A 20,394-nucleotide genomic window follows, 5' to 3' on the forward strand; every position below is an offset into this window, starting at 1 on the left:
TGGCAGCCTCGCACGCTGTAGGCCACTGAAGAAGTTGTATGATGCAGGAGTACAACTGACAAGCTTGACTAAACTTGTAAAAAGAATAGTAATGCTAGATAGAAACCGTATGTTTTAAGAAGAGCGTTCTGTAGCGGCTTAAAACAGTAGAACGCGTTGAAATAGTTTTTATATGGAACCTGCACTCCTCCCTCCTCCCAAATGAGCCTTAAGCTTGGACTTGGCAAGGATCAGGCAGCAGTTAGGGGTGAGCGGCTCTAAGGCTGGTTCTCTGAAAAGCCATGTTCAGTAGGGTGGCTGATGAGGTTTGGGAAGGGGTGGTAATCATTCCACTAAAGCTGCAAATTAAAATGTCACAGCTGGAGCTTCTGTTCGGAGAAAAGCTGATTTTCTGGGTGGCTGTCAGGAAACAGCAAAGCACATCTTGAAGGCAGATGTGCCACTTGTTGCTAGAAGGTGGTTGTCACCAAGAATGAAGACTTTCAGTGAGTGGCACCGAAGCATTCTCTTGTGCAGCAGCTGTGTTTAAACTATGGTTCTCCCCCAGTGCCATTCATTGCTGCCCTCTTGGTGAGCATTGACTTTAAAATCTGCCCCATATTTATGCAACCAAGACATCATCTTGGAGCTCTGTGGTTTTTGGTCTATAGATGGCCTCTCATGTAAAGGGGAAGAAAGGGCTGGAAGACAGGTGTTTGTAATGCTGTTCAACTGAACGCATCAGGTTTTCATCGGATGCGTAACAGAAGAAGGTACAAAACAGTAAGGGTTGTTGTTTTTTTTTTGAATTTTGTTTCCAAGTTTACTTGCAGTGCTATCTAGTTCTGCCACTCCTAGAAAACCCTTTTACATTGACTGCCATAGGAAAAGAATAGCTCCTTTACCAAGCAGAGAAATGTTTGGCAGACAGGATATGTTCCTGAAGAGTACTCAGAGGAGACAGGGATGACTTTCTAAGCCTTCAAACACACAAAGTAAATGCTTGTATAATTTTTAAGGCCAAAGCGTATTTGGCAGGTGATAAACTAGTAGGTAGACATTATGGCACTGAAATCATAATGAATTCATAGCAGAAGTCCAAAAAGTGTTTATTTTGGCTCATTAACTTGCATCAAGTCTAGCTCTATCCCAAAATGAATCCTGGAAGTCTGTCTTTAGGGGAAGAGGATTGAGTTGCAGGAAGTTGTAAGACTGGACACTGTTCTTTCTGGATTTAAGGTGCTAGTAACTGGAAACATACGTCCTGCCTGAAACAGGCAGGTCAGTTGTAGCTGCTCAGTGTGTCCCACCAAATTCATTAGGAGATGAGGCTCTCGTGAACTACTGAAATTGAAGTCTGTTTTATGCAGCGTCCTGGCTTTAGTGTAAAAGCAGCTTTCCAAGCTGTGGTGGTTTTGTTTACTCAGGGAACACTGAGAGCCCCGAGTCAGCTTGGCTGAACACGCACATCACATATTCTCTAGTCCACACAGGGCTGAAACGGCATCCCTTCCGTAGGCTTTTTTTTCCTTTCTTAATGGTTAAATTGTAAATACAGCAGAGCCTCTTCTGGGAAATAATGGCTGACAGAGGGATTGGTGGGTTTCTGCTGAGTATTTTCCATTCGTGTTCACAGGGGACGGTGGGACCCTCACAGATAGGACACTGGAGGAAATGGGAGTTAGTGGCACAGTTGAAGACTTCCCTGACTAAATGCAGTGGTACTGTTAAATTAGACTTGATTTAAAAACCTGTCAGGTGTCCACAGTCTTTTCATTCGGCTTTAATCTCTGAAATTTGAGTGCCTTCAGGGCTTTGCATTTGTAAACTAATCAGTTCATAAAGACCTCTCTGAATTCGGCAGGCCCCGGGTCAGGAGGGCCGGGCTCCCCCTGTGACGATAACCTGCCCGGCGCCGTGCAGCTTTGCCTCCCGCCCTGGGGCTGCTGGCGGTGCCCGGCGCCCACCGGCCCTGCCTCCCGGTGGCACGGGAGGGGCCCGGCGCGGGCGGTTCCTGTCACGTTTGCAATGGCCACACCTGAAGAAGGGCTTGAACTTTCTCCTCCCCTGTTAAATAGAGACAGCCAGGTTCTGCGAGGGCAGAAGAACCGTTACCGGCGCAGGGACGCCCCAACCCGGAGAGCACCGTGCCGGCCCGGAGTCGGCCGGGGGGAGGGGGTGACCTCTCGGCTTTGTTTGCGGGGAGGACAGATCGATCATGGCGCCTCCCCGCCCCGTGAGGGCACGGCCGCTGTTCCCCTCCGCCCTCTCCCGCCGTGCCGGTGGGGGCGAAAGGGCCGGGCCCCGGCGAGCCGCCCTACCAGACCCTTCCCCGGGCAGGGATCCGGTGACTAATGGTCACAGCTGCTTCCCGCCCCCATTCAAGATGGCGGCGGCGGAGCCAGCGCTCTTGGTCACGTGCCCGCAGGGCGGTTTCCTCCCCGTCCCGCCGCGGGGGGGGGGGGGGCGACTTCTGTTGCGTAACGGGAACGGTCTCGCCCGTTCCGCACCGACGTAGCGGCGCGTGGGCTCAATCACGCGCCGGTCCCGCCGGTTGGAGGGACCCCGCGCTCCCGGCCGTCCAATGGGAGGGCGGTTTGCCGGCGCGTGCCGCCTGCCGCGGTGGGCCTGGAGCGCCCCCGGCCCTGCCCCGCCGGGCCCGCTCGGAGCCGCTCGGGCTTTGGGCCTCGGAGCGGGCCCTGCCCGGGGCGCGGGGAGCTCGGGGCCTTTGCGGGAAGGTTTTGCGCCGTGGTGTGCCCGCTGTATCGAGCAGATAAAGCACACGAGCAGCTCTGTGCCGAGCGGCCGCCGGCTCAGCTGTGGGCTGCCCTGCCGTGACCCCCGGGCTCTCTCAGCTCAGGCTGCTGAACAGGCTGGAGGGGGGTCATGTTGTTCGCATGACCCGTGAAATACGATGCACCTAGGGCAAGCGGCAGTGATGTGAAATCGGCCTGCAGAGGTGATGGAGTTTGGACCTGGAATTGAACCAGGTGGTTTATTTGTCAAGTTTAGATTGTGAATTCCGTATGGCAAGGGCTGCGTTACTGCATGTGGCACATCCAGCCTGGTGGCTTGGTTTGAGGTTTCAAGGAGCTGGAACATTTACCTATAATGAGCAGAAGAACTTGCGAGGTTCACCTACAAAGAATTTATGGGTGATTTACTAGAATATAAAGCAGTTTGCTTTTTCCCGTGATTAGGGTTATGTTTTCTAGCTAGGATCTGTGTGGTCTGGTAAGATTGAGCTCATGTTACAGTCGCTTCTTGACAAAGGATTAATAGGACTGCTGCTCATTTTGGTCTCCTATTTTAATGATCCTTGAAGAACCTGATGTTTCTTGGTGATACCTTTTAACAAACTGAGTTGGAAATGGCTGATGGAGTCAAAAGTTGTGAGAGATAGGACTGTTGGAGTGTGATGGACAGAGCTAGGATTGCCTTATAATTGCATAAACTTTGCTTCTTAAAGAAAGTGTTCTGAAATACTTTTTACTTAAGGTAGAAACACTTGATACTATTTGCAGACTTTTAAATGGAAGTAGTCTGTAATAGCACCTTTTGGAAAAAAGTCGTCAGTGCATTAAGCTGTGCAGAATGTGGACTTTGAATCTATAGTTGAAGTGTAAGAATAAATCGGCAGCCTTCACATCCATAGTCATAAAACAAGCATTGATGTGCAAAGAGTCTGGTGATATCACTGTATATATTGGTTTAAATAACAGAACACATAGCTTAATTCTTGCGTTGATTATATTTGTTTAGTAAGTGCATCAGTATCAAAGCTGTTTGGCATTATTGCTTATCTTGCTCCACCCCATCCAAAATCTGAGATCAGAATGCTGAAATACCGAAAGAGGCCTGAATATTTGCTAACATAATAAATGTGGCTTGCGTTAGACACTGGAACATTTGATCAGGCATACTTGTCAGTAATAGAACTAAGGTTCAGTTGAAATAAGCAATCTCCTGGAGATAATTGTTTGCTAAATAATATTATAATTAGCTGGCTAGAGGATTCTTTACAGCAAAAGTCTCTACTTACAAACAAAGGGAAAGTTTCTATTTACAGAGTGTTTTTCTTAGTAGGCTTCTATTTATAGGATGTTTTGTCTGCAAATTGGAAGAGTGCTTTTATAATTGATCTTCAGTCACTTGCAGCAGAACAAGGTAGTAGAACTTAATTTTGGAGTCTCATAGCTCTGTAAGAACGAAAATACAGGCAATCCCATTTTGAAGCTGCAGTGTATTCTTTTTATTTTTACAGAGTTGAGTCTATGGAAAAGTGTGCCATCAGAGTCTGGTTTAAATAAGAGACAGGAGGATTAGAAATGTAATTTTACTCTTGGCAAAGATCTTTCGAATGCTGGTACGCTCCAGGAAAATACGAATGTTTTGCAAGTGTTGCATACTGAGAGAAAAAGTATTCCAGCTCCCTCAGTGAACCAAACACCTTTGTCTCTGAACCAGAATTTCTCTGACTCCGAACAGAAGTTAAGGATTTCCAGAAACATTACTGGAAGTCTTCTGGAAGGGAAGTCATAACTAGATGAACGACAGTGCTTAAAATGAAAGACTTCTGTCTAAACGTGCATGCTAGTGCTCCAGGAAATTGCAGAGTAAAAACTTGCACTGCTTTTGGTTGTTTCAGTCATTTAGCTCTAAATAAGAGGTGTTAGACAAGTTTGTAGCCTTGCCTGGAGTCCCTTTATACCAGGGTTAATTAGCCTCTCACTGTTTTCTGTGCTGTTTTTTTCTCCAATGTATTAAATGAACACTAAGGGCATTGAAAATATACCCATGACTTCCTAATGCTTGCACTTAGATTACCGTTGTTAAGCTGTAGTCCGGTTTTCAGTGTTGCCAAGTGCTGACTTGTAAATAGCAGGATCTCACTGGGCTTGGAGTACCAAGGAGACTCAGCTCTTTCTAAAAAGCTGCAGAAAGGAACACAGACAGCAGCAGTAAGATGGCTGTATCTATGAAACCACTGAAGTTTGTAGGATTCTGTCTACTTAAATCTCTTGTCACTTCATTTATTTGCCAGTATCAATGTCTAGCCATAGCTGTCCTAGAAAACACTACAGCTAATTCTCCATTAACTATACTTAATATTGAATGTCTACTTTTCCTCCAAGACTTGGTAAATTTCTGCAGTATCCTCCAAGTCTAAGGGTTTATACTTGCAGAGACCAAAGCTTGCAGAGGACAAGCTCAGAGATCTGGCTGAAAACTGCATTCCTTCGTGAGCTTCTTGCCTTTCCTCAGCCTCTTAATCTTAATCTTGTCCTTTTTGGAAGAAGAAAGTAAAAATGCTTTTAATAGTGAAAGGAGATTTAATGTCTTGGGAAGTGTCTTAAGAGTGAGATAAGAACATGACAGAGAGATTTTCTGTTGTTCGGAACTGCTGCTCTACATGAAAGAATACTTTTAAACTGCTGCTTAGATCTCTTCAGTTCAAGAACTGGACAAAATGATGTATTACCCTCTGCCAGTAGTTAAAAGTAGTAATGAAGGCATCATCTTTACTCAGTACTAATTGTACTAGAGTTCACCACTCTTAAAGGACAATTGTTTTTTAAATCTTTCTGTCACGCTAGACTGTTGTGAGAATATTTCTTTTAATCAGTCTGAACATTCAAGTAATTTTCTTCTCATTCACTCGACAGACAATTGTAACAGCACTGACATTATATGAAGTTGTAGGAGGAGCAAAAATTGGCAGTGTGGGAACTTCCCAACTGGTGCATTGCTGGCTTTAGCTTCAAGTTCTCCCCTTTGTCATGGGCTAGCTAGGCTGGACTGAAACTCTGGTTTAAGTCCTGTTAAAAGCTCAGATGCAGATGAGACTCAGAGAAAGAATGTGCCGTGTTTCTAGCGAACAGGAGGTGCAGTGTTTCCTCAGCACTGTAAATCACTGCTGTAGCTGACCTATCTGGTACTTTGAGTGTAATCGCCAGAGGCCTTGATAGCTGAAGTTGTTAATGCTGTGTAAGAGGTTGGTATGCCCTTTGTCTCCAAATCGTCATGATTTCACAGTGCTACAAGTTAGTCAATATGTGATTGCTGAAACTGTCATATGTGTGCTTTTCCTCCCTGAATCAGCTGATGTTTTTTCAAAAAGTTTTTGTCTCCCTCATAGAGTTTTGTTGCTACCTCTTACAGGTGAGCTCTTAAAATAGTTTCACTGAACAAATATGCTTAAAGTACTCTTGGGCAACTGTGCATTCTCTCTATGCAGTCTGGCTTACTAGGTATGAGTTAATAGGGCAGTTGTGCATTATCCACTTAAACCGAATGTTCAGCCAGTTGGGCTTTTATTTTGCACATTATGGGATTTTATGTCTGGTCACAGAACCACAAAATGACTCGGATCAGCTGGGACCTCTAAAGGTCATCTTGTCTTCCACCTCCCACTGCTTAAGCAGGGCCACCTGTAGCTGGCTGCCCAGGACCATGTCCAGATGGCTTTTGAGTATCTCCAAGCATGGAGAATCCACAACCCCCCTGGGCCACCTGTGTCAGTGCTTGATCACCCTCACAGTAGAAAAAGTGTTTCCTGACATTCAGAGGGAGCACCCTGTGTTTCGGTTTGTGCCCATTGCCTCTGGGCCTGTCAGTGGGCGCAGCTGAGAAGAACCTGGCTCCATCCTCTTTGCACTCATCCTTCATATGTGTGTATATATGTTTTTATATCTATAAGTCTTTTCCTGCAAAACTACTTTCTAGCTGATTAGGCCCCAGCCTGTGTGGTGGTTGTAGTTGCTTCTCCCCAGGTGCAGGACTTTGTGCTTCCCCTTGTTGAGCTTCATGAGGTTCCCGTCAGCCCATTTCTCCAGCCTGTGGTTCTGTGCATTCTATAAGCATTATTGTTCTGGAGGTTGTTTCTGCATGTGAAAAGACAAGTTAACAAGGAAGCATTCAAGTAGTTTGCTGGCTGTGGCTGAAAGAGAGATCTTTTGTCTTAGATCTTTAGGCCCATTCTGTTCTTAGTCTTGTAGGACAGCTCTCTGTATCTCAAATTAATTGGACAGTGACATTGCAGAGTTCCAAGCTTGCAGAGTGAAGCGTTAACTTAGCAGCAGTGTCAACTGGGCAACTGTCTTCAGTCTTGATCTTGCATTTCACTAGCAGCTTGTCCAAAACAGTAGTGGATTTTTTGCATGGGACACGATCTGTTGATCAACAGTTGTCAACATTAAACAGATTTTGAAGCATTGCTGCACTGTATGTTTGCATTTGTGAATATTAAGTGCATGCATGGATTTCCATGTAAGTGTAAGATGACACGATGTTCTATCTCTATATCCAAGCAACAAGAAGAATTAGATGATGGGGTGTAGATACAGTTGCACAGTCTTGAGTCAGGCTTCTCGTTGCCACTTGTGACCAAGAGAGGGTTCGGTAGCACACAAGTATAGCACACACAGTTTCAGCTGATTGTTGCTCCTTAAGAGGGGATGTTTAGCCTTTGTGATAACGTAGCTACAGAGCTAGTATCCGTGTGTAGCAGTTGTGAAGCAATAAGGGTGGCAGCCTGTAAGGATTGTTTTAAGCAAATCGCAGCACCACATCTATTAATGATTATTTTGATAGTGCTCAAATTTCTTTAAGGTACAGATGCTGTAGTTGATAACTCGAGTTAGACCTTGATTCTTCCAAGATGCCTTCTTTCATCTGCTTTTGTTTGCCAGTTCCCACTTATACATGAATGAACTGTGCCAATTTACATCTGCACAGCCTGCAAGGCTAAGTAGTGCTGTCCCTAACAGCACATTTACTGAAGTCTTGCAGAAAAATAAGCTTTCATATTTGGGCATGTAGAACTAATCAAGCTGTCCAGCTGCTGTAAGCAGGTTTCCCTTGTTAGTGCTCATCATAGCTGATGCACGAATAGTTCTTTTATGAAAGTGCAGTGCAAACATCAGAAGACTTGTGTGCATCAGTCACTTGCTCATGATGATTAGTAGGCTATCCAGTAACAGATTTCATTACACGTTGCCAAACCAACACCAGCATGACATTTTTTGATTAGCCATCTATGTTAATAGGAGGCAGAGTTTGAACATCTCTCCTGTGTAGACTAGCTGAGATTTGCTTAGCTCACGTATGTTAGTTATACAAAGCAACATCCTGCTGAGCAGGATGGCTCTCCACTTCAGACATTTGGTGCTTATCTTTACAGACAAGTACCCCTAGACTTCAGGAGATTAGCACCCCTGGACTTCAGGAGAGCAGACTTTGGCCTCTTCAGGGATCAGAGTACCATGGTATAAAGCCCTGGAGGGAAGAGGGACCCAAGAAAGCTGCTTAGTATTCAAGGATCACCTCCTCCAAGCTCAGGAGCAATACATCCCAACAAAGAGGAAGTCAGGCAAAAATGCCAGCAGGCCTGCATGGATGAACAAGGAGCTCCTGGACAAATTCAAACACAGAAAGGAAGCCTGCAGAGAGTAGAAGCAAGGACAGATAGCCTGGGAGGAATGCAGAGAAATTGTCTGAGCAGCCAGGGACCAGGTTAGGAAAGCTAAAGGTGAAGCCCTGAGAATTAAATCTAGCCAGGAATGTCAAGGGCAGCAAGAAGAGCTTCCATAGATGTCAGTGGTAAAAAGACTAGGCAAAATGTGGGCCCTCTCCGGAAGGAAATGGGAGACCTGGTTGCCCAGGATGTGAAGAAGGCTGAGGTACTCAACAACAGTTTTGTCTCAGTCTTGACCAGGAAGTGCTCCAGCCATACTGCCCCAGTTGCAGAAGGCAAAGGCAGGGACTGGGAGAGTGAGAACTGCCCACTGTGGGAGATGATCAGGTCTAAGACTATCTAAGGAACCTGAAGGCGCACAAGTCCATGGGACCTGATGAAATGTCTCCGCAGGTGCCGAGGGGAGCTGGTGGATGAAGTAGCTAAGTCACTGTCCGTCATATTTGAGAAGTTGTGGCAGTCTGGTGAAGTTCCCGCTGCCTGGAAAAGGGGAAACAACCCCCATTTTTAAAAAGGGAAAAAAGGAAGAGCTGGGGAATTACAGGCCAGCCAGTCTCTTCTCTGTGCCTGGCAAGATCATGGAGCAGGTCCTTCTGGAGACTATGCTAAGGCAAATTGAAAATAAGGAGGTGATTGGTGACAGCCAACGTGGTATCACTAAGGGCAAGTTATGCCTGACAAATCTGGTGGCCTTCTATGACATGATTACGGTGTTGGTGGATAAGGGAAGAGCAACTGACATCATCTACCTGGACTTGTGCAAAGCATTTGACACAGTCCCAAACAACGTCTTTGTCTAAATTAGAGAGAGATGGATTTGACAGGTGGACTACTTGGTAGATAAGGAATTGGCTGGATGGTTGCACTCGGACTGTTGCAGTCAACTACTTGACGTCCAAGTGGAGACCAGTGACTAGTGGCTTTTCTCAGAGGTCAGTACTGGGATGGGTGCGTCTTTGTTGGCAACATGGACAGTGGGATTGAGTGTACCCTTAGCAGGTTTGCTGACGACAGTAAGCTCTCTGGTGTGGTTGACATGCTGGAGGGAAAGGATGCCATCCAAAGGGACCTTGACAGGCTTGAGAGGTAGGCCTTTGCGAACATCATGAAGTTCAACAAGGCCAAGTGCAAGGTCCTGCGCGTGGGTCAGGGCAATCCCAAGCACAAATACAGGCTGGGCAAAGAATGGATTGGGAGCAGCCCTGAGGAGAAGGACTTGGGGTGCTGGTGGATGAGAAGCTCAGCATGACCTGGCAGTGTGCATTTACAGCCCAGAAGGCCAACGGGATCCTGGGCTGCATGGAAAGAAGCATGGCCAGCAGGTCGAGGGAGGTGATTGTCCCTCTGTGCTCTGCTCTCCTGACCCCCACGTGGAGCACTGTGTGCAGCTCTGGGGCCCCCAGCGTAAGAGGGACATGGACCTTTTGGAGCAAGTGCAGAGGAGGGCCGTGAAGATGATCAGAGGGCTGGAGCACCTCTCCTCTGAAGTCAGGCTGAGAGAGTTGGGGTTGTTGAGGGTGGAGGAGAGAAGGCTCCGGGGAGACCTTGTAGCAGCCTTCTAGTACCTAAAGGGGGGGCCTGTAGGAAAGCTGGAGAGGGACTTTTTACAAGGGCTTGTTGTGATAGGACGAGGGGGAATGGCTTTAAACTGGAAGAGGGTAGATCTAAATTGGCTATTGGGAAGAAATTCTTTACTGTGAGGGTGGTGAGGCCCTGGAACAGGTTGCCCGGAGAAGTTGTGGATGCCCCATCCCTGGCAATGTTGAAGGCCAGGTTGGATGGGGCTTGGAGCAACCTGGTCTAGTGAAGGGTGTCCATGCCCATGTCAGAGGGTTTTGGAACTAGATGATTGTTAAGAAGATCCCTTCCAACCCAAACCATTCTATGATTCTGTGATACAGTCTGTGATACAGTCCCAGGAGACATCTCAAGCAATAGGTGGGTTTAATGTGGTTCTTGCTTTCAGCCATATGAGGAAAGATGTCTTGGATACAAAACTCTGGTCTAGATTGTGAGAGCAGACAAATTTTAGAGTGCTCTCTTAGCCTGATTCACTTTCAAGGAGAGATGTAGTTGATCCTCCAGCCTGTCACAAAGATTGATGCGATTATCTAATTACCTGGCAACTGGTTTGGGGCCACCCACATTTCTTGCTTCACTGTATTTTAGTCATCAGCAGCACTGCAAGCTGCGATAAATCTTTGTATGGGAAAGCCTTACAGTGGCAAAGGCTTATGCAAGAATTAACCTTACATTTGCATGTGTTGTGGAAATACATTTTATTCATTGACACGCAATGACTAGCACAGTTAGCACTATACAGCCTGACCATCAACAGGAACTCCTCGGCAGCCTACCCAGTTATAAAGGACTTGGGTCTGTAGTGTGACTGACACCAGGCAGCAACCCACAATGTCACATTTAACATTCGTTGCCCTTCCAGACTGCCTAGACTTTCCAGTCCCTTGTATGCTGGATTTGTCCGCTCTGACAATGCCACTTGTATTGTAGTTCCTTGTGAGTGTTTGTTGTAGGAATGTCACAGTAGCTAACACCAAATGTGAAGACTTGTGATGCAGCTTAAGATAGTGTGGTGGTTTGACCCTGGCTGAATGCCAGATGCCCACCAAAGCCACTCTTATCACCCAACCGGACAGAGGAGAAGAAATAAAATGTAAGGCTTGTGGGCCAAGATAAGGACAGGGAGATCACTCAGCAATTACCATCACAGGCAAAATAGACTCGACTTGGGGAAATTAGTTTAATCTATTTCCATTCAAATCAGAAAAAAACCCCTTCCCCCTGCCTCTGCCTTCTTCCCGGGCTTAACTTAATTCCCAGTTTCCTCTCCCCCTGAGTGGTGCAGGGGAACAGGGAATGGGTTTCAGTCAGTTTGTCAGACATTATTTCTGCCGCTTCTTCCTCCTTGCACTCTTTCCCTGCTCCAGAGTGGGATCCCTCCCATGGGAGATATTTCTTCATGAATTTCTCCAATGTGAGTCCTTCCCACAGGCCTCAGTCCTTCACAATCTGCTCTGGAGTGGGTCCCGTCCACAGGGTGCAGTCCTTCAGGAACAGATTGCTCCAGGGTGGGTCCCCAGCAGGTCACAAGTCCAGCCAGCAAACTGCTCCACCTGGGCTTCTCACGGATCACAGCCTCCTTTGGGCATCCACATGCTTTGGTGTGGGGCCCTCCCTGGGCTGCAGGTTGAGATCTGCTGCACCTCCACCGTTAATCTCCATGGGCTGCAGGGGACAGCCTGCCTCACCATGGTCTCCACCACAGGCTGCAGGGGAATCTGCTCCGCTGCCTGGAGCATCTCCTCCCCCTCCTTCCTCAGTGACCTTGGTGTCTGCAGAGTTGTCCTCCCATAGTCTCACTCCTCTCTTCTGCTGGTGCAGATTTTTTTTTTTCTTCCCCTTCTTAACATGCTGTCACAGAGGCACTACCACTGTCACTGATGGGCTCGGCCTTGGCCAGCAGCAGTTCTGTCTCGGGGCTGGCTGGCATTGGCTCTACTGGACATGGGGGAAGCTTCTGGCATCCTCTCACAGAAGCCGTCCCTGTAGCCCTGCCACTACCAAGACCTTGCCATGCAAACGACCCTTGCAGGCTGCAAGCTGTAAGGCAGAGCTATGACTGACTTGGATTACCCAACTGTCTACCTGCTGGGTCCCACAAGGTATTGTGAAACCTGCCGTTTACAAAATACATGCAGTATGTATTACTGGTTTAACTTTCTAGGTGAAGAATTTTTCAAGTGAATAAGTTATGGATTTTTTTTTTTGCAGTTATGATGATTTATAAAATCACTGATATCAGGACTTGTTTAAATACAGGCTTGAACCATGTTAATATTTTGCAATTTAGAGGGAGCCTTCAAATGTGGATGTAGTTTGCCTGGTACAGAATGCTGCCATGGATAGAAAAGTAATCATTCTACAGTAATACTCTGTAGAAATATTTGAACACTGTTATAAAGATAATGTGTATGCTACGTGAGAAGCACTTAGGAGGTGTAGCAGCAATATTTAATGGTTCTTTGACATGAACTGAGCAGACTACCTCTTTGAAGTAAATCTTATTTTCATACCTCTCTTCTAAAAACTGCTTACAATTTCTTTGACTTCTTAACTAGCAATTATTTATTAGAATAGATTGTAATTTATTTTTTCATTTATCAAAACAAGTAGCCTGACTTTGATTGCAAAAGGTCTGACTTTAAATTAAACTGGGTTTAGATCCATTTGTGATTTTCTTAAAGAAGTAATTGATTAGGTGGAAGTCTCAGCCTGTTCCTTAAAATGAATGAAGCACTGCCTTCAAGCTCTTAGGCTGATGATTTCAGAGGTGGAAAAGGACATCTTAGAAAAGTAAACCAAACTGAATGGTTTGAGAGCCTCTGTCAGAGTTAATCCAAATGTCTGTCATCTTCTACATGCAGTGTGGAAGATACCAAAGCTGCTTTTAGCAAAGCCTGTGGCTGTATTTTAAGGAAGACCTTACCTCTGCCAGAGAATTGACGCTGCACCTTGGTAGAAATCTTGGTTCAGTTGTTTGATTTCATGTCAGGAAGACATTCAGTCTCGTACCAAAATATGTGCTAAATTTATTAGCTCACATAGTTTGGACACAGCTAGTTAATCATAGTAGTTCTTTTTATGGACAGTCTTAAATGAATCACAGTGTAAACAGGGTAACTTTAATGCTCAAATGCCAATTTTGATTCAGTTTTCTGAATAGTGTGTCACAAGGAGTTAAGTGAAGTACTTGAGTTTGGTTATATCCAGAGTTGCTAAATGTCTGACAAAACAGTATCAATGGGAGTTTCGAGGCGATCTGAAAGCAGCTTTCTCCAGAGCATGCTTGTGGGTTGGGTTTTTTTTTATTATTAAACTAAACTTGGAAATTGCTAAAGCTGTTAAAACGTAATCTCATTGATACACAGCTCTTTCCCTTTCTTATTGCATGTCTGACATTGCGCTCATAATTTATTTGGTGTTTGAAGCATGAAATACAGTTTTGATCAGTGAAGTTTGCTGAGATTGTTTACTGGCTGACTAGGGACTGATGCGAGTTTTATCTTGAGGAAACAAAGCATGATTTGTATTTTAAATCTGATTGCTTTGAAACGTGAAATTACTGACACTCCATGTAGAACACAAACTGTACACTGATATAGATGAAACAGCTAAAATGTCATTCAGTTCCTCAGACCATCTGTAGTGCAGTCTAAAGGCACATGAATGTTCGCTTGCTAATTGTGTACTGCTGTTGATGTGACTGATGAAAGTCAGATTAACAGTATGCCCAGGGCAGGCTTGATGCATGTGTACTTACTGGGTCCTAAATGAGTTGGATGTATTGTTAGGAGTTGCCAGAGTTTGTGCTCACGCTACAGATGATGTGAAGCTGGTCTAGTAAGATGGAGCCAGCTTTGGTTGGTATATCTGTCAAATCTGAGGAAGTTCATTGAAGAATTCACAAACTGCGAGGGGATTGTGGTGTCTTTTGACATCTCTGTGCTTCCTCATTCTGGTCTGCCTGTTGTGACAGTCTTGGGGTCCTCTGTACCAAAGGAGTCTTGGCTGCTGGTTTGTCTCATCGTATTGCACAAGTCCTTCAGGAAAAAAAGAATCTCATATGTTTTGGCATTTATTTCCAGAATCTTATGCTTCCTGTATTTAAAAATAAGAGTACTGTCTGAAAATCTGTATTTTTCCTCTACCTGTCTTTTATGAAGGTTTTTCAGTGGACCAGTTCCACTCTCATCCTGAATGAGAGGAACAGACTTTGAACTATCAATATACATCTGCTCCCCAAAGTATCCACTTCTCCCAGGAATTTTATTTGTTTTGTATAAATACTAATAAGATAGGTATTTGTTTACCTTCTACTTATTATGCAGACCAGTTGCTAAATATTTGTGATGCATTGGATGTCCTCTATTTAACTTGCTTCTTTTGAAAGCTTTTCCAAGAAACCTACCCTCTGTTTTAGCTTCCAGTGCTTTGACAGTATTTGATTGATTTGTGGTGCTAAACAGAGAACCACCTCTCCCCCTCTGCAGGGCTGCTGCTATCATCAACATGTTATTTGCATGTTGATGGCATTTAGGTACTTGCTAAGCTCATATGTTATGCTGCTTGTTCCAGATAAATAGCCGTGCCTCACTTAAAATAGGTGAATCCAGAAACACTCTGTTGTGGTTTAACTCTATCTGGTAGCGAAGTACCACGCAGCCACTCACCCACACAGCCCTGTACCCCTCAGAGGGATGCAGAGGAGGATTGGAAAGGAGTACAAAACTTGAGGACTGAGATAAGAACAATTTCATAATTTAAATAAACAATAATAACAACAATTATAGTGAAAAGGAGGGAGAAGGGGAGGGGAGAGGAATGAAATCCAAAGGGAAGGGAGAAAAGAAAGAAACAAGTGATGCACAATACAGTTGCTCACCACCTGCTGACCGATGCCCAGCCAGTCCCTGGGCAGTGATCAGCAGGCTCAGCTAACTCTCTCCAGTTCATATACTGAGCATGACATCCTATGGTATGGAATACCCCTTTGGCCAGTTCGGGTCAGCTGTCCTGGCTATGTCCCCTCCCGGTTTATGGTGCCCCTCCAGCCCTCTCGCTGGCAGAGCCTGAGAAATTGAAAGTGCTTGACTTAGGATGGACATCACCCAGCAACAACTAAAACCATCAGTGTGTTATCAACGTTGTTCTTATGCCAAATCCAAAACCACAGCACTGTACTGGCTACTAAGAGGAAAATTAACTCTATCCCAGACTGAAACCAGGACACTTGCTAGAAAGTTCCAGTAATTCCTGGCTCTTTGTGGATATATCTTTTTAAGGCAACATGTAATTTCCTTGAAGCATGCAATTACACAGGTCAACAGGCCAAAACAGTTGCATCTAAAGTCATTGGACATTTAAAAACATTTCTGAATTTTAGCTTGCTTGGTCAGTTTGCATTTTAACAAGACCTGGTCATTGAAGAACATGTAGATTGATACATTAATGTTTTGTCTTAATTTGGGAAAAAATATATAGGCTTTTGTTACCCTAGAGAAACCACTTGAAGTCCATGCGCATCTAATGCTTTTCTCTAATTTATCATTGCTAGCCTAGTTTGTTCTTTCTTATGTTACCTGTCTTGTGTGATTTCCTGTTCTGTCCCATTATGTGTTAAAACAGTAGTAATTCTTGGCATATAACTTTGAAGTCTGCATGTAAATTGGGGAGATGAGCTTTCAGTCTGTGCTTTTGTCTATGGAAGAGAGGGTGTTGGTGGCTACTGGTTGTGTTCTGAATGTTTAGTTAGTAAGAGGTGCATGGGTTTAGTTATTAGGACCATATGTTCTGGTAGACTGTCTGAACAGTAGTTATTCATAATTACCTATGTAGAAGAGGTGGGAGGCTGAAGATACAGGGTATGGATATAATTGAGGAGAATATGTTTAGAGTATACTGAGTAGGTAATGTCACAGGTTAGTAATTGAAAGAGTTTACACTAACAGAAAATTAGCATTGAAATTGTGAGCTAATGATCTTGATTCATCCAGCTTGAGATATGCTAAAGGCACACGTGTCCCTCACCCTGTTCTGTTCTTAAAATAAGGTCAGTGAAACATGGGAGGTTATAGCTGGCTATAGTTCAGTTCAGGAAGAACTGAAATAGCCAATGACTTTTTGCCACTGTGAAGAACTTCAGGTTTTTCTCCTGTAGACTACTAAATAAGGAACTTTTTTTTTTCTTTTTTTTCTTTCTTTTTTTTTAATTTCTGCTGTTTAGGGCAAGCTTTTATAATATACATTCTATTAAGACGCTTCCTTTTTTCCCTTCTCAATTTAGAATGACTTTTCCCGTAGTGACTGCATGTCAAGTAATGAGGCCAGTTTGCTAGAACGAACCACAGCACCTCATGATGGACTACCAGTGGCTTCCCATAGACCTCAGCGAGAAGGTAGGTTGTCTGAGGTTTCTTCTGACGAACACTTTAAGTTTTTTTTTGAACACTAAACTCTGCCTGAAGTTGCAGAAATCTTACATCTGTCTTGCTCTTCATTTGAATGAGAAGCTGCAGTGATTGGTAAGTATAATAGCTTCTCTGCTGCCTACTTGGGTCTTTTCTTTATTATAACAATTTGTCATTCTTGTTAGTTGCTAAATACTAGTGACTGCATGCATGAAAATTGATTGCAAATGGAATTCCTCCTGGAAAAAAAAGGTGGGATTTTGAAGAAAACAAGGAAATTTAATGCGGTTGTATTAATGGTGTGTAGATTTGTTTTAAACAAAACTAATCATGAAGATACTGTGAAACAGTCAATAGCTTTTGCTGCTTGATTCAGTTGTATTTGATTAGTCCTAAAAACAAGGAAAAAATTAGGAGGTTTTATAGAAGTGGTCGTTTGGAGAAGTGAGAGGGTTTCCGTAGGAGTCAGTCGTCTTTTGGCTTTGTTGGGGAGAATGAGAACAAGGCTTCAGAGCGTAAAGAGAAGTCTTCTGTGCAATTGCCAGCACAGTTTCCTTTCTTTGAAGAAATGAACATTATTGAAAACAGATTTATTCCTACCCTTTTTTCTCCCAATAAGATTAGCAAATCACTTGTCTACTCAAAATTTGTCTACACTATCCTGCAGATAGTGAAGAGCTGGCAATCTGGGAAAACTATTGCTATTCCTTTTGTCCTCATAAATGTTCTTTTTGTCTCTACTGTGGAGATTTAATTACACTTTGAAGGCATGCAATTTGAGAGGTTTAATTCCTTGCAAAAAAACCACAGAGAAACAATATGGCAGATTATAGACAACAAACCTGTTTCAAATCCTTTTAGAGTTCAAAGTGTTCATATTCACAAATTAGAAACACAAAAGGGAGACTGTCTTTAGCAACGCTCTTGAATTAAGTAACAAGCACAGAAAAGTTGAATAATTGAATCTAGGGAAGAGCTTAAATATTTCTCAGCATTTGTATTATCATAGTTAGAAACTACAGTGAAGGATCAGAATAATTTTGTTGTATTTGCTGTATTGGTATGTGATAGAGAATCCCTGCTACAGGAATCTTCTTACTGGGTTAGAAATAGCACTGGTAATAGAACATGGGTTTTATTCTCAGCTGTAACAAATATGATTTTTAGGAATCTTGACTTATGCTTACAGTAGAAGCAGTGTCATGTGTGCATGCCTGACTTAATCATCCTGAATGCATGTGTTGTGTCCAAAATAGATGTAGAGATGTAACACACCTCCTTGGGTTGTATATTCAAACATTTCTTCTCGGTCTAGCCATTTAGAATGTTTAAAAAGTAATTGTGGAAACTGAATTTTAAAGTGATCTGTTGAAACTGTGGAACTGAAGCTATGCAGCAAGCAACAACACTGTAATTACCTAGTGTATCACTTACTACACTGAAGCATGCAACATTAACAAAAAGAAGTTAAGGGAGCTGAAGTTAGTACATTGTGTAATAAAATTTCTTTATACTTGAGGGCAAATATATTTAGCATTGAGAACATTCAATAGTTTAAAACAAACATAATCCCATTAGAAAAGAAGTTTGTCTGTGAATGTTAATAGTGTTAGTTTCTGTAATTATGTATGCTAAATATATGCATGTAGTGAAATGCAATTTAAACCACTATTCTCAGTTCCAGTCATGGGAATCAACTTTTTAATTATCTTGAGAGTATTAACTCAGCTGATGGTATAAATTTTAACATTGGCTGTTAAGAAACTTTACTGCACCAAAACTTATGCCATAGTACTTTTTCTAACAGTGTTTTTATCTATACCGGACCAGCAAAAATTAAGGACACTGAACATTTGGCTTTTCATGGTATATTGATAGATTTTATTGTCTGGTCCTTAGCTCGTCTCAGATTTCTTTGCTTTGTAATAATCCTTGTTAACTGGTAAAAATTAATTTATTTTAATTAATTGATTGTCTAGTGCTCCAACTCCCAGGTAAAGGGTCACAACCAGTGTACACCAACACACTTAGTGTCTGTCAGTCTTTCTACTAAGAAAGAACTGGAAGCAGTATCACTAGGTTTATATGCTGGTTTATTATTTCTTTAAGGAAATTGCCAATACTTTAATTGTCTAAGAGAACTGAAAGTTCTCTTAGAAATGGCATATGTGAGGGGGATGATACTTTAGTTGTAACTTTAACAAAATTCATTGAAGACTTTTAAGTTAGATGAAATGATAATGAGCTAATCTCCAACGTTGTGGTCAGGCCAGGGAAATACTTTTTAGAGAACAAGGATCCCCCTGCCCCCTGCAGTTTCTTACAGCAAAGTAGCATCTGAGAAAGAGGGGTTTAGTGAGTCAGTAAATGGCATACAGTGATTCTCAGAATGGCTAGGTAAATAGATACATTTTCAAACTGCAATTTTGGCATGGACAATAAGGTGTTTTTCTTTCAGCTGTACACATTGAGAAGATAACCCTGAAAGGAGTACCAAGAAAAAGGGCTGACAAACATTTGGAGTACACATTCAAAGTAAGCAAATAACCTCCAGAATATTAAAGCATTTGTCTTCATGATATCTGTGTATTGTAGATACATGCAGTTTGTTTCAAGTACCTGCTCAGAAGGCAGTTTTGAATTACATTAAGGTCTTCAGAGATATTCTTGGAATTATCCTACAATTCTTTTGGATTCTGTGTGCAGATCAAGTTTTTTATGTAATTGTGGGCATAAAGTGGGAAGTTGTAAAACACCAGCCATAGCTGGGTCTGTGACATCACTTCAGGAAACTTGGCTTTTGCTAGTTTGGGGAAAGCATTACAAAGAATTCTAAAACTAATTGATATTTGCTCAAATGGCATAGGAGTGCGGTTCTTGTGTCTACAGCCATATATATGGCGTGGATTCATATGGTTATCTTGGAACTCTTTCACCAACTTTTACCATTAAGAGGATGGCTCCTGTGGTATTTGACAAAACTGGGCATTTGTTTGTTTGGGGGTTTGTTTGTTAAGGTAAAACCAAACAGGCTAAAAATGTCAACAGTCTTGAAGGCCTACCTAGTATAGTTCTTATGTATTATAATAGCCAGAGGCAACATACAAAACAATTATGTGAGTGAATTTTAAACAGCTTCTTACTACTTCGGAAAAGAAGCTTTCATTATTGAGCTCTGGTATTAAAGGCTGTAGGTGTTAAATAACAGCTGCTAAGGCCATTGGTGGTGATGTTCTAATTGAATCACAGGAGTGATTTCCTTAGCAAGGACTGACTAACATTATGAGTCATTTGGCTAGTAGATGTAAGTCTGGTAGTATACCAGGTTTGAACGTAGAGTTAAATTTTATCTTTTTTTCCCCAAACAAAAGAAACTTTTAGATCAAACGTTATAATTGGCCATTTGATATGGGTCATGGGAGCTCTTTGAAGAGGCATTAAAAAAAATGGTATTTTGAGACATGGAAAATTGATGTGTTGATCCCAGAGTTCAATATCGTATATTTAAATGGATATGAATTACAGAGTTATTTATTTTCTGGTATTACTAGAAGTTTAAAATTAGAGTTAAATTGACATGTATACTATTTCTGTTTTTGAAGTAAAGTAGTGGCAACAGATACCTTGTTGTTGTTCATGTCTGAAGGTGAAATTTGCAAATTTCTGCACTCTTCTTATGCTGAGGACAGTAGTGTGCAATGTAGCCTTCGAAGTCTTCAAGGTTAACTTGCCCAAGTATTTCAACCTTGTCATAGATCTTTTGTCTGAGTAGTCTGTGAACCAAGTACTAGGAAAAATAAAAAAGTTTATACAGAATGTCCATATGGATTATTAATATTTAAAGTCACAAAACTATTTTGAAAATTCATCGTGTAGACAGATTTGACAGTGGTTTTGAATTTCTTTGTTAAAGGGGGAATGTGGAGATATTCTGGGAAGTATTTGAGTAAG

At 42.9% G+C, this 20,394-nt stretch overlaps 1 protein-coding gene across 4 annotated transcripts in view; it reads left to right on the forward strand.

The window, feature by feature from the left end:
- Positions 1 to 20,394, forward strand: part of ZCCHC2 (zinc finger CCHC-type containing 2) — a 47,338-nt gene that overhangs the window by 2,246 nt on the left and 24,698 nt on the right. For all 4 annotated transcript variants that reach the window (XM_014276554.3, XM_027799233.2, XM_005434854.3 and 1 more), the window contains exons 2-3: positions 16,320 to 16,431; positions 18,902 to 18,978. In XM_014276554.3, the coding sequence (XP_014132029.2) occupies positions 16,320 to 16,431; positions 18,902 to 18,978 (189 nt within the window). The remainder of the gene's footprint in view (positions 1 to 16,319; positions 16,432 to 18,901; positions 18,979 to 20,394) is intronic.

This window comes from Falco cherrug, chromosome 3, assembly GCF_023634085.1.
Source record: "Falco cherrug isolate bFalChe1 chromosome 3, bFalChe1.pri, whole genome shotgun sequence".
Lineage (NCBI taxonomy): Eukaryota > Metazoa > Chordata > Aves > Falconiformes > Falconidae > Falco > Falco cherrug.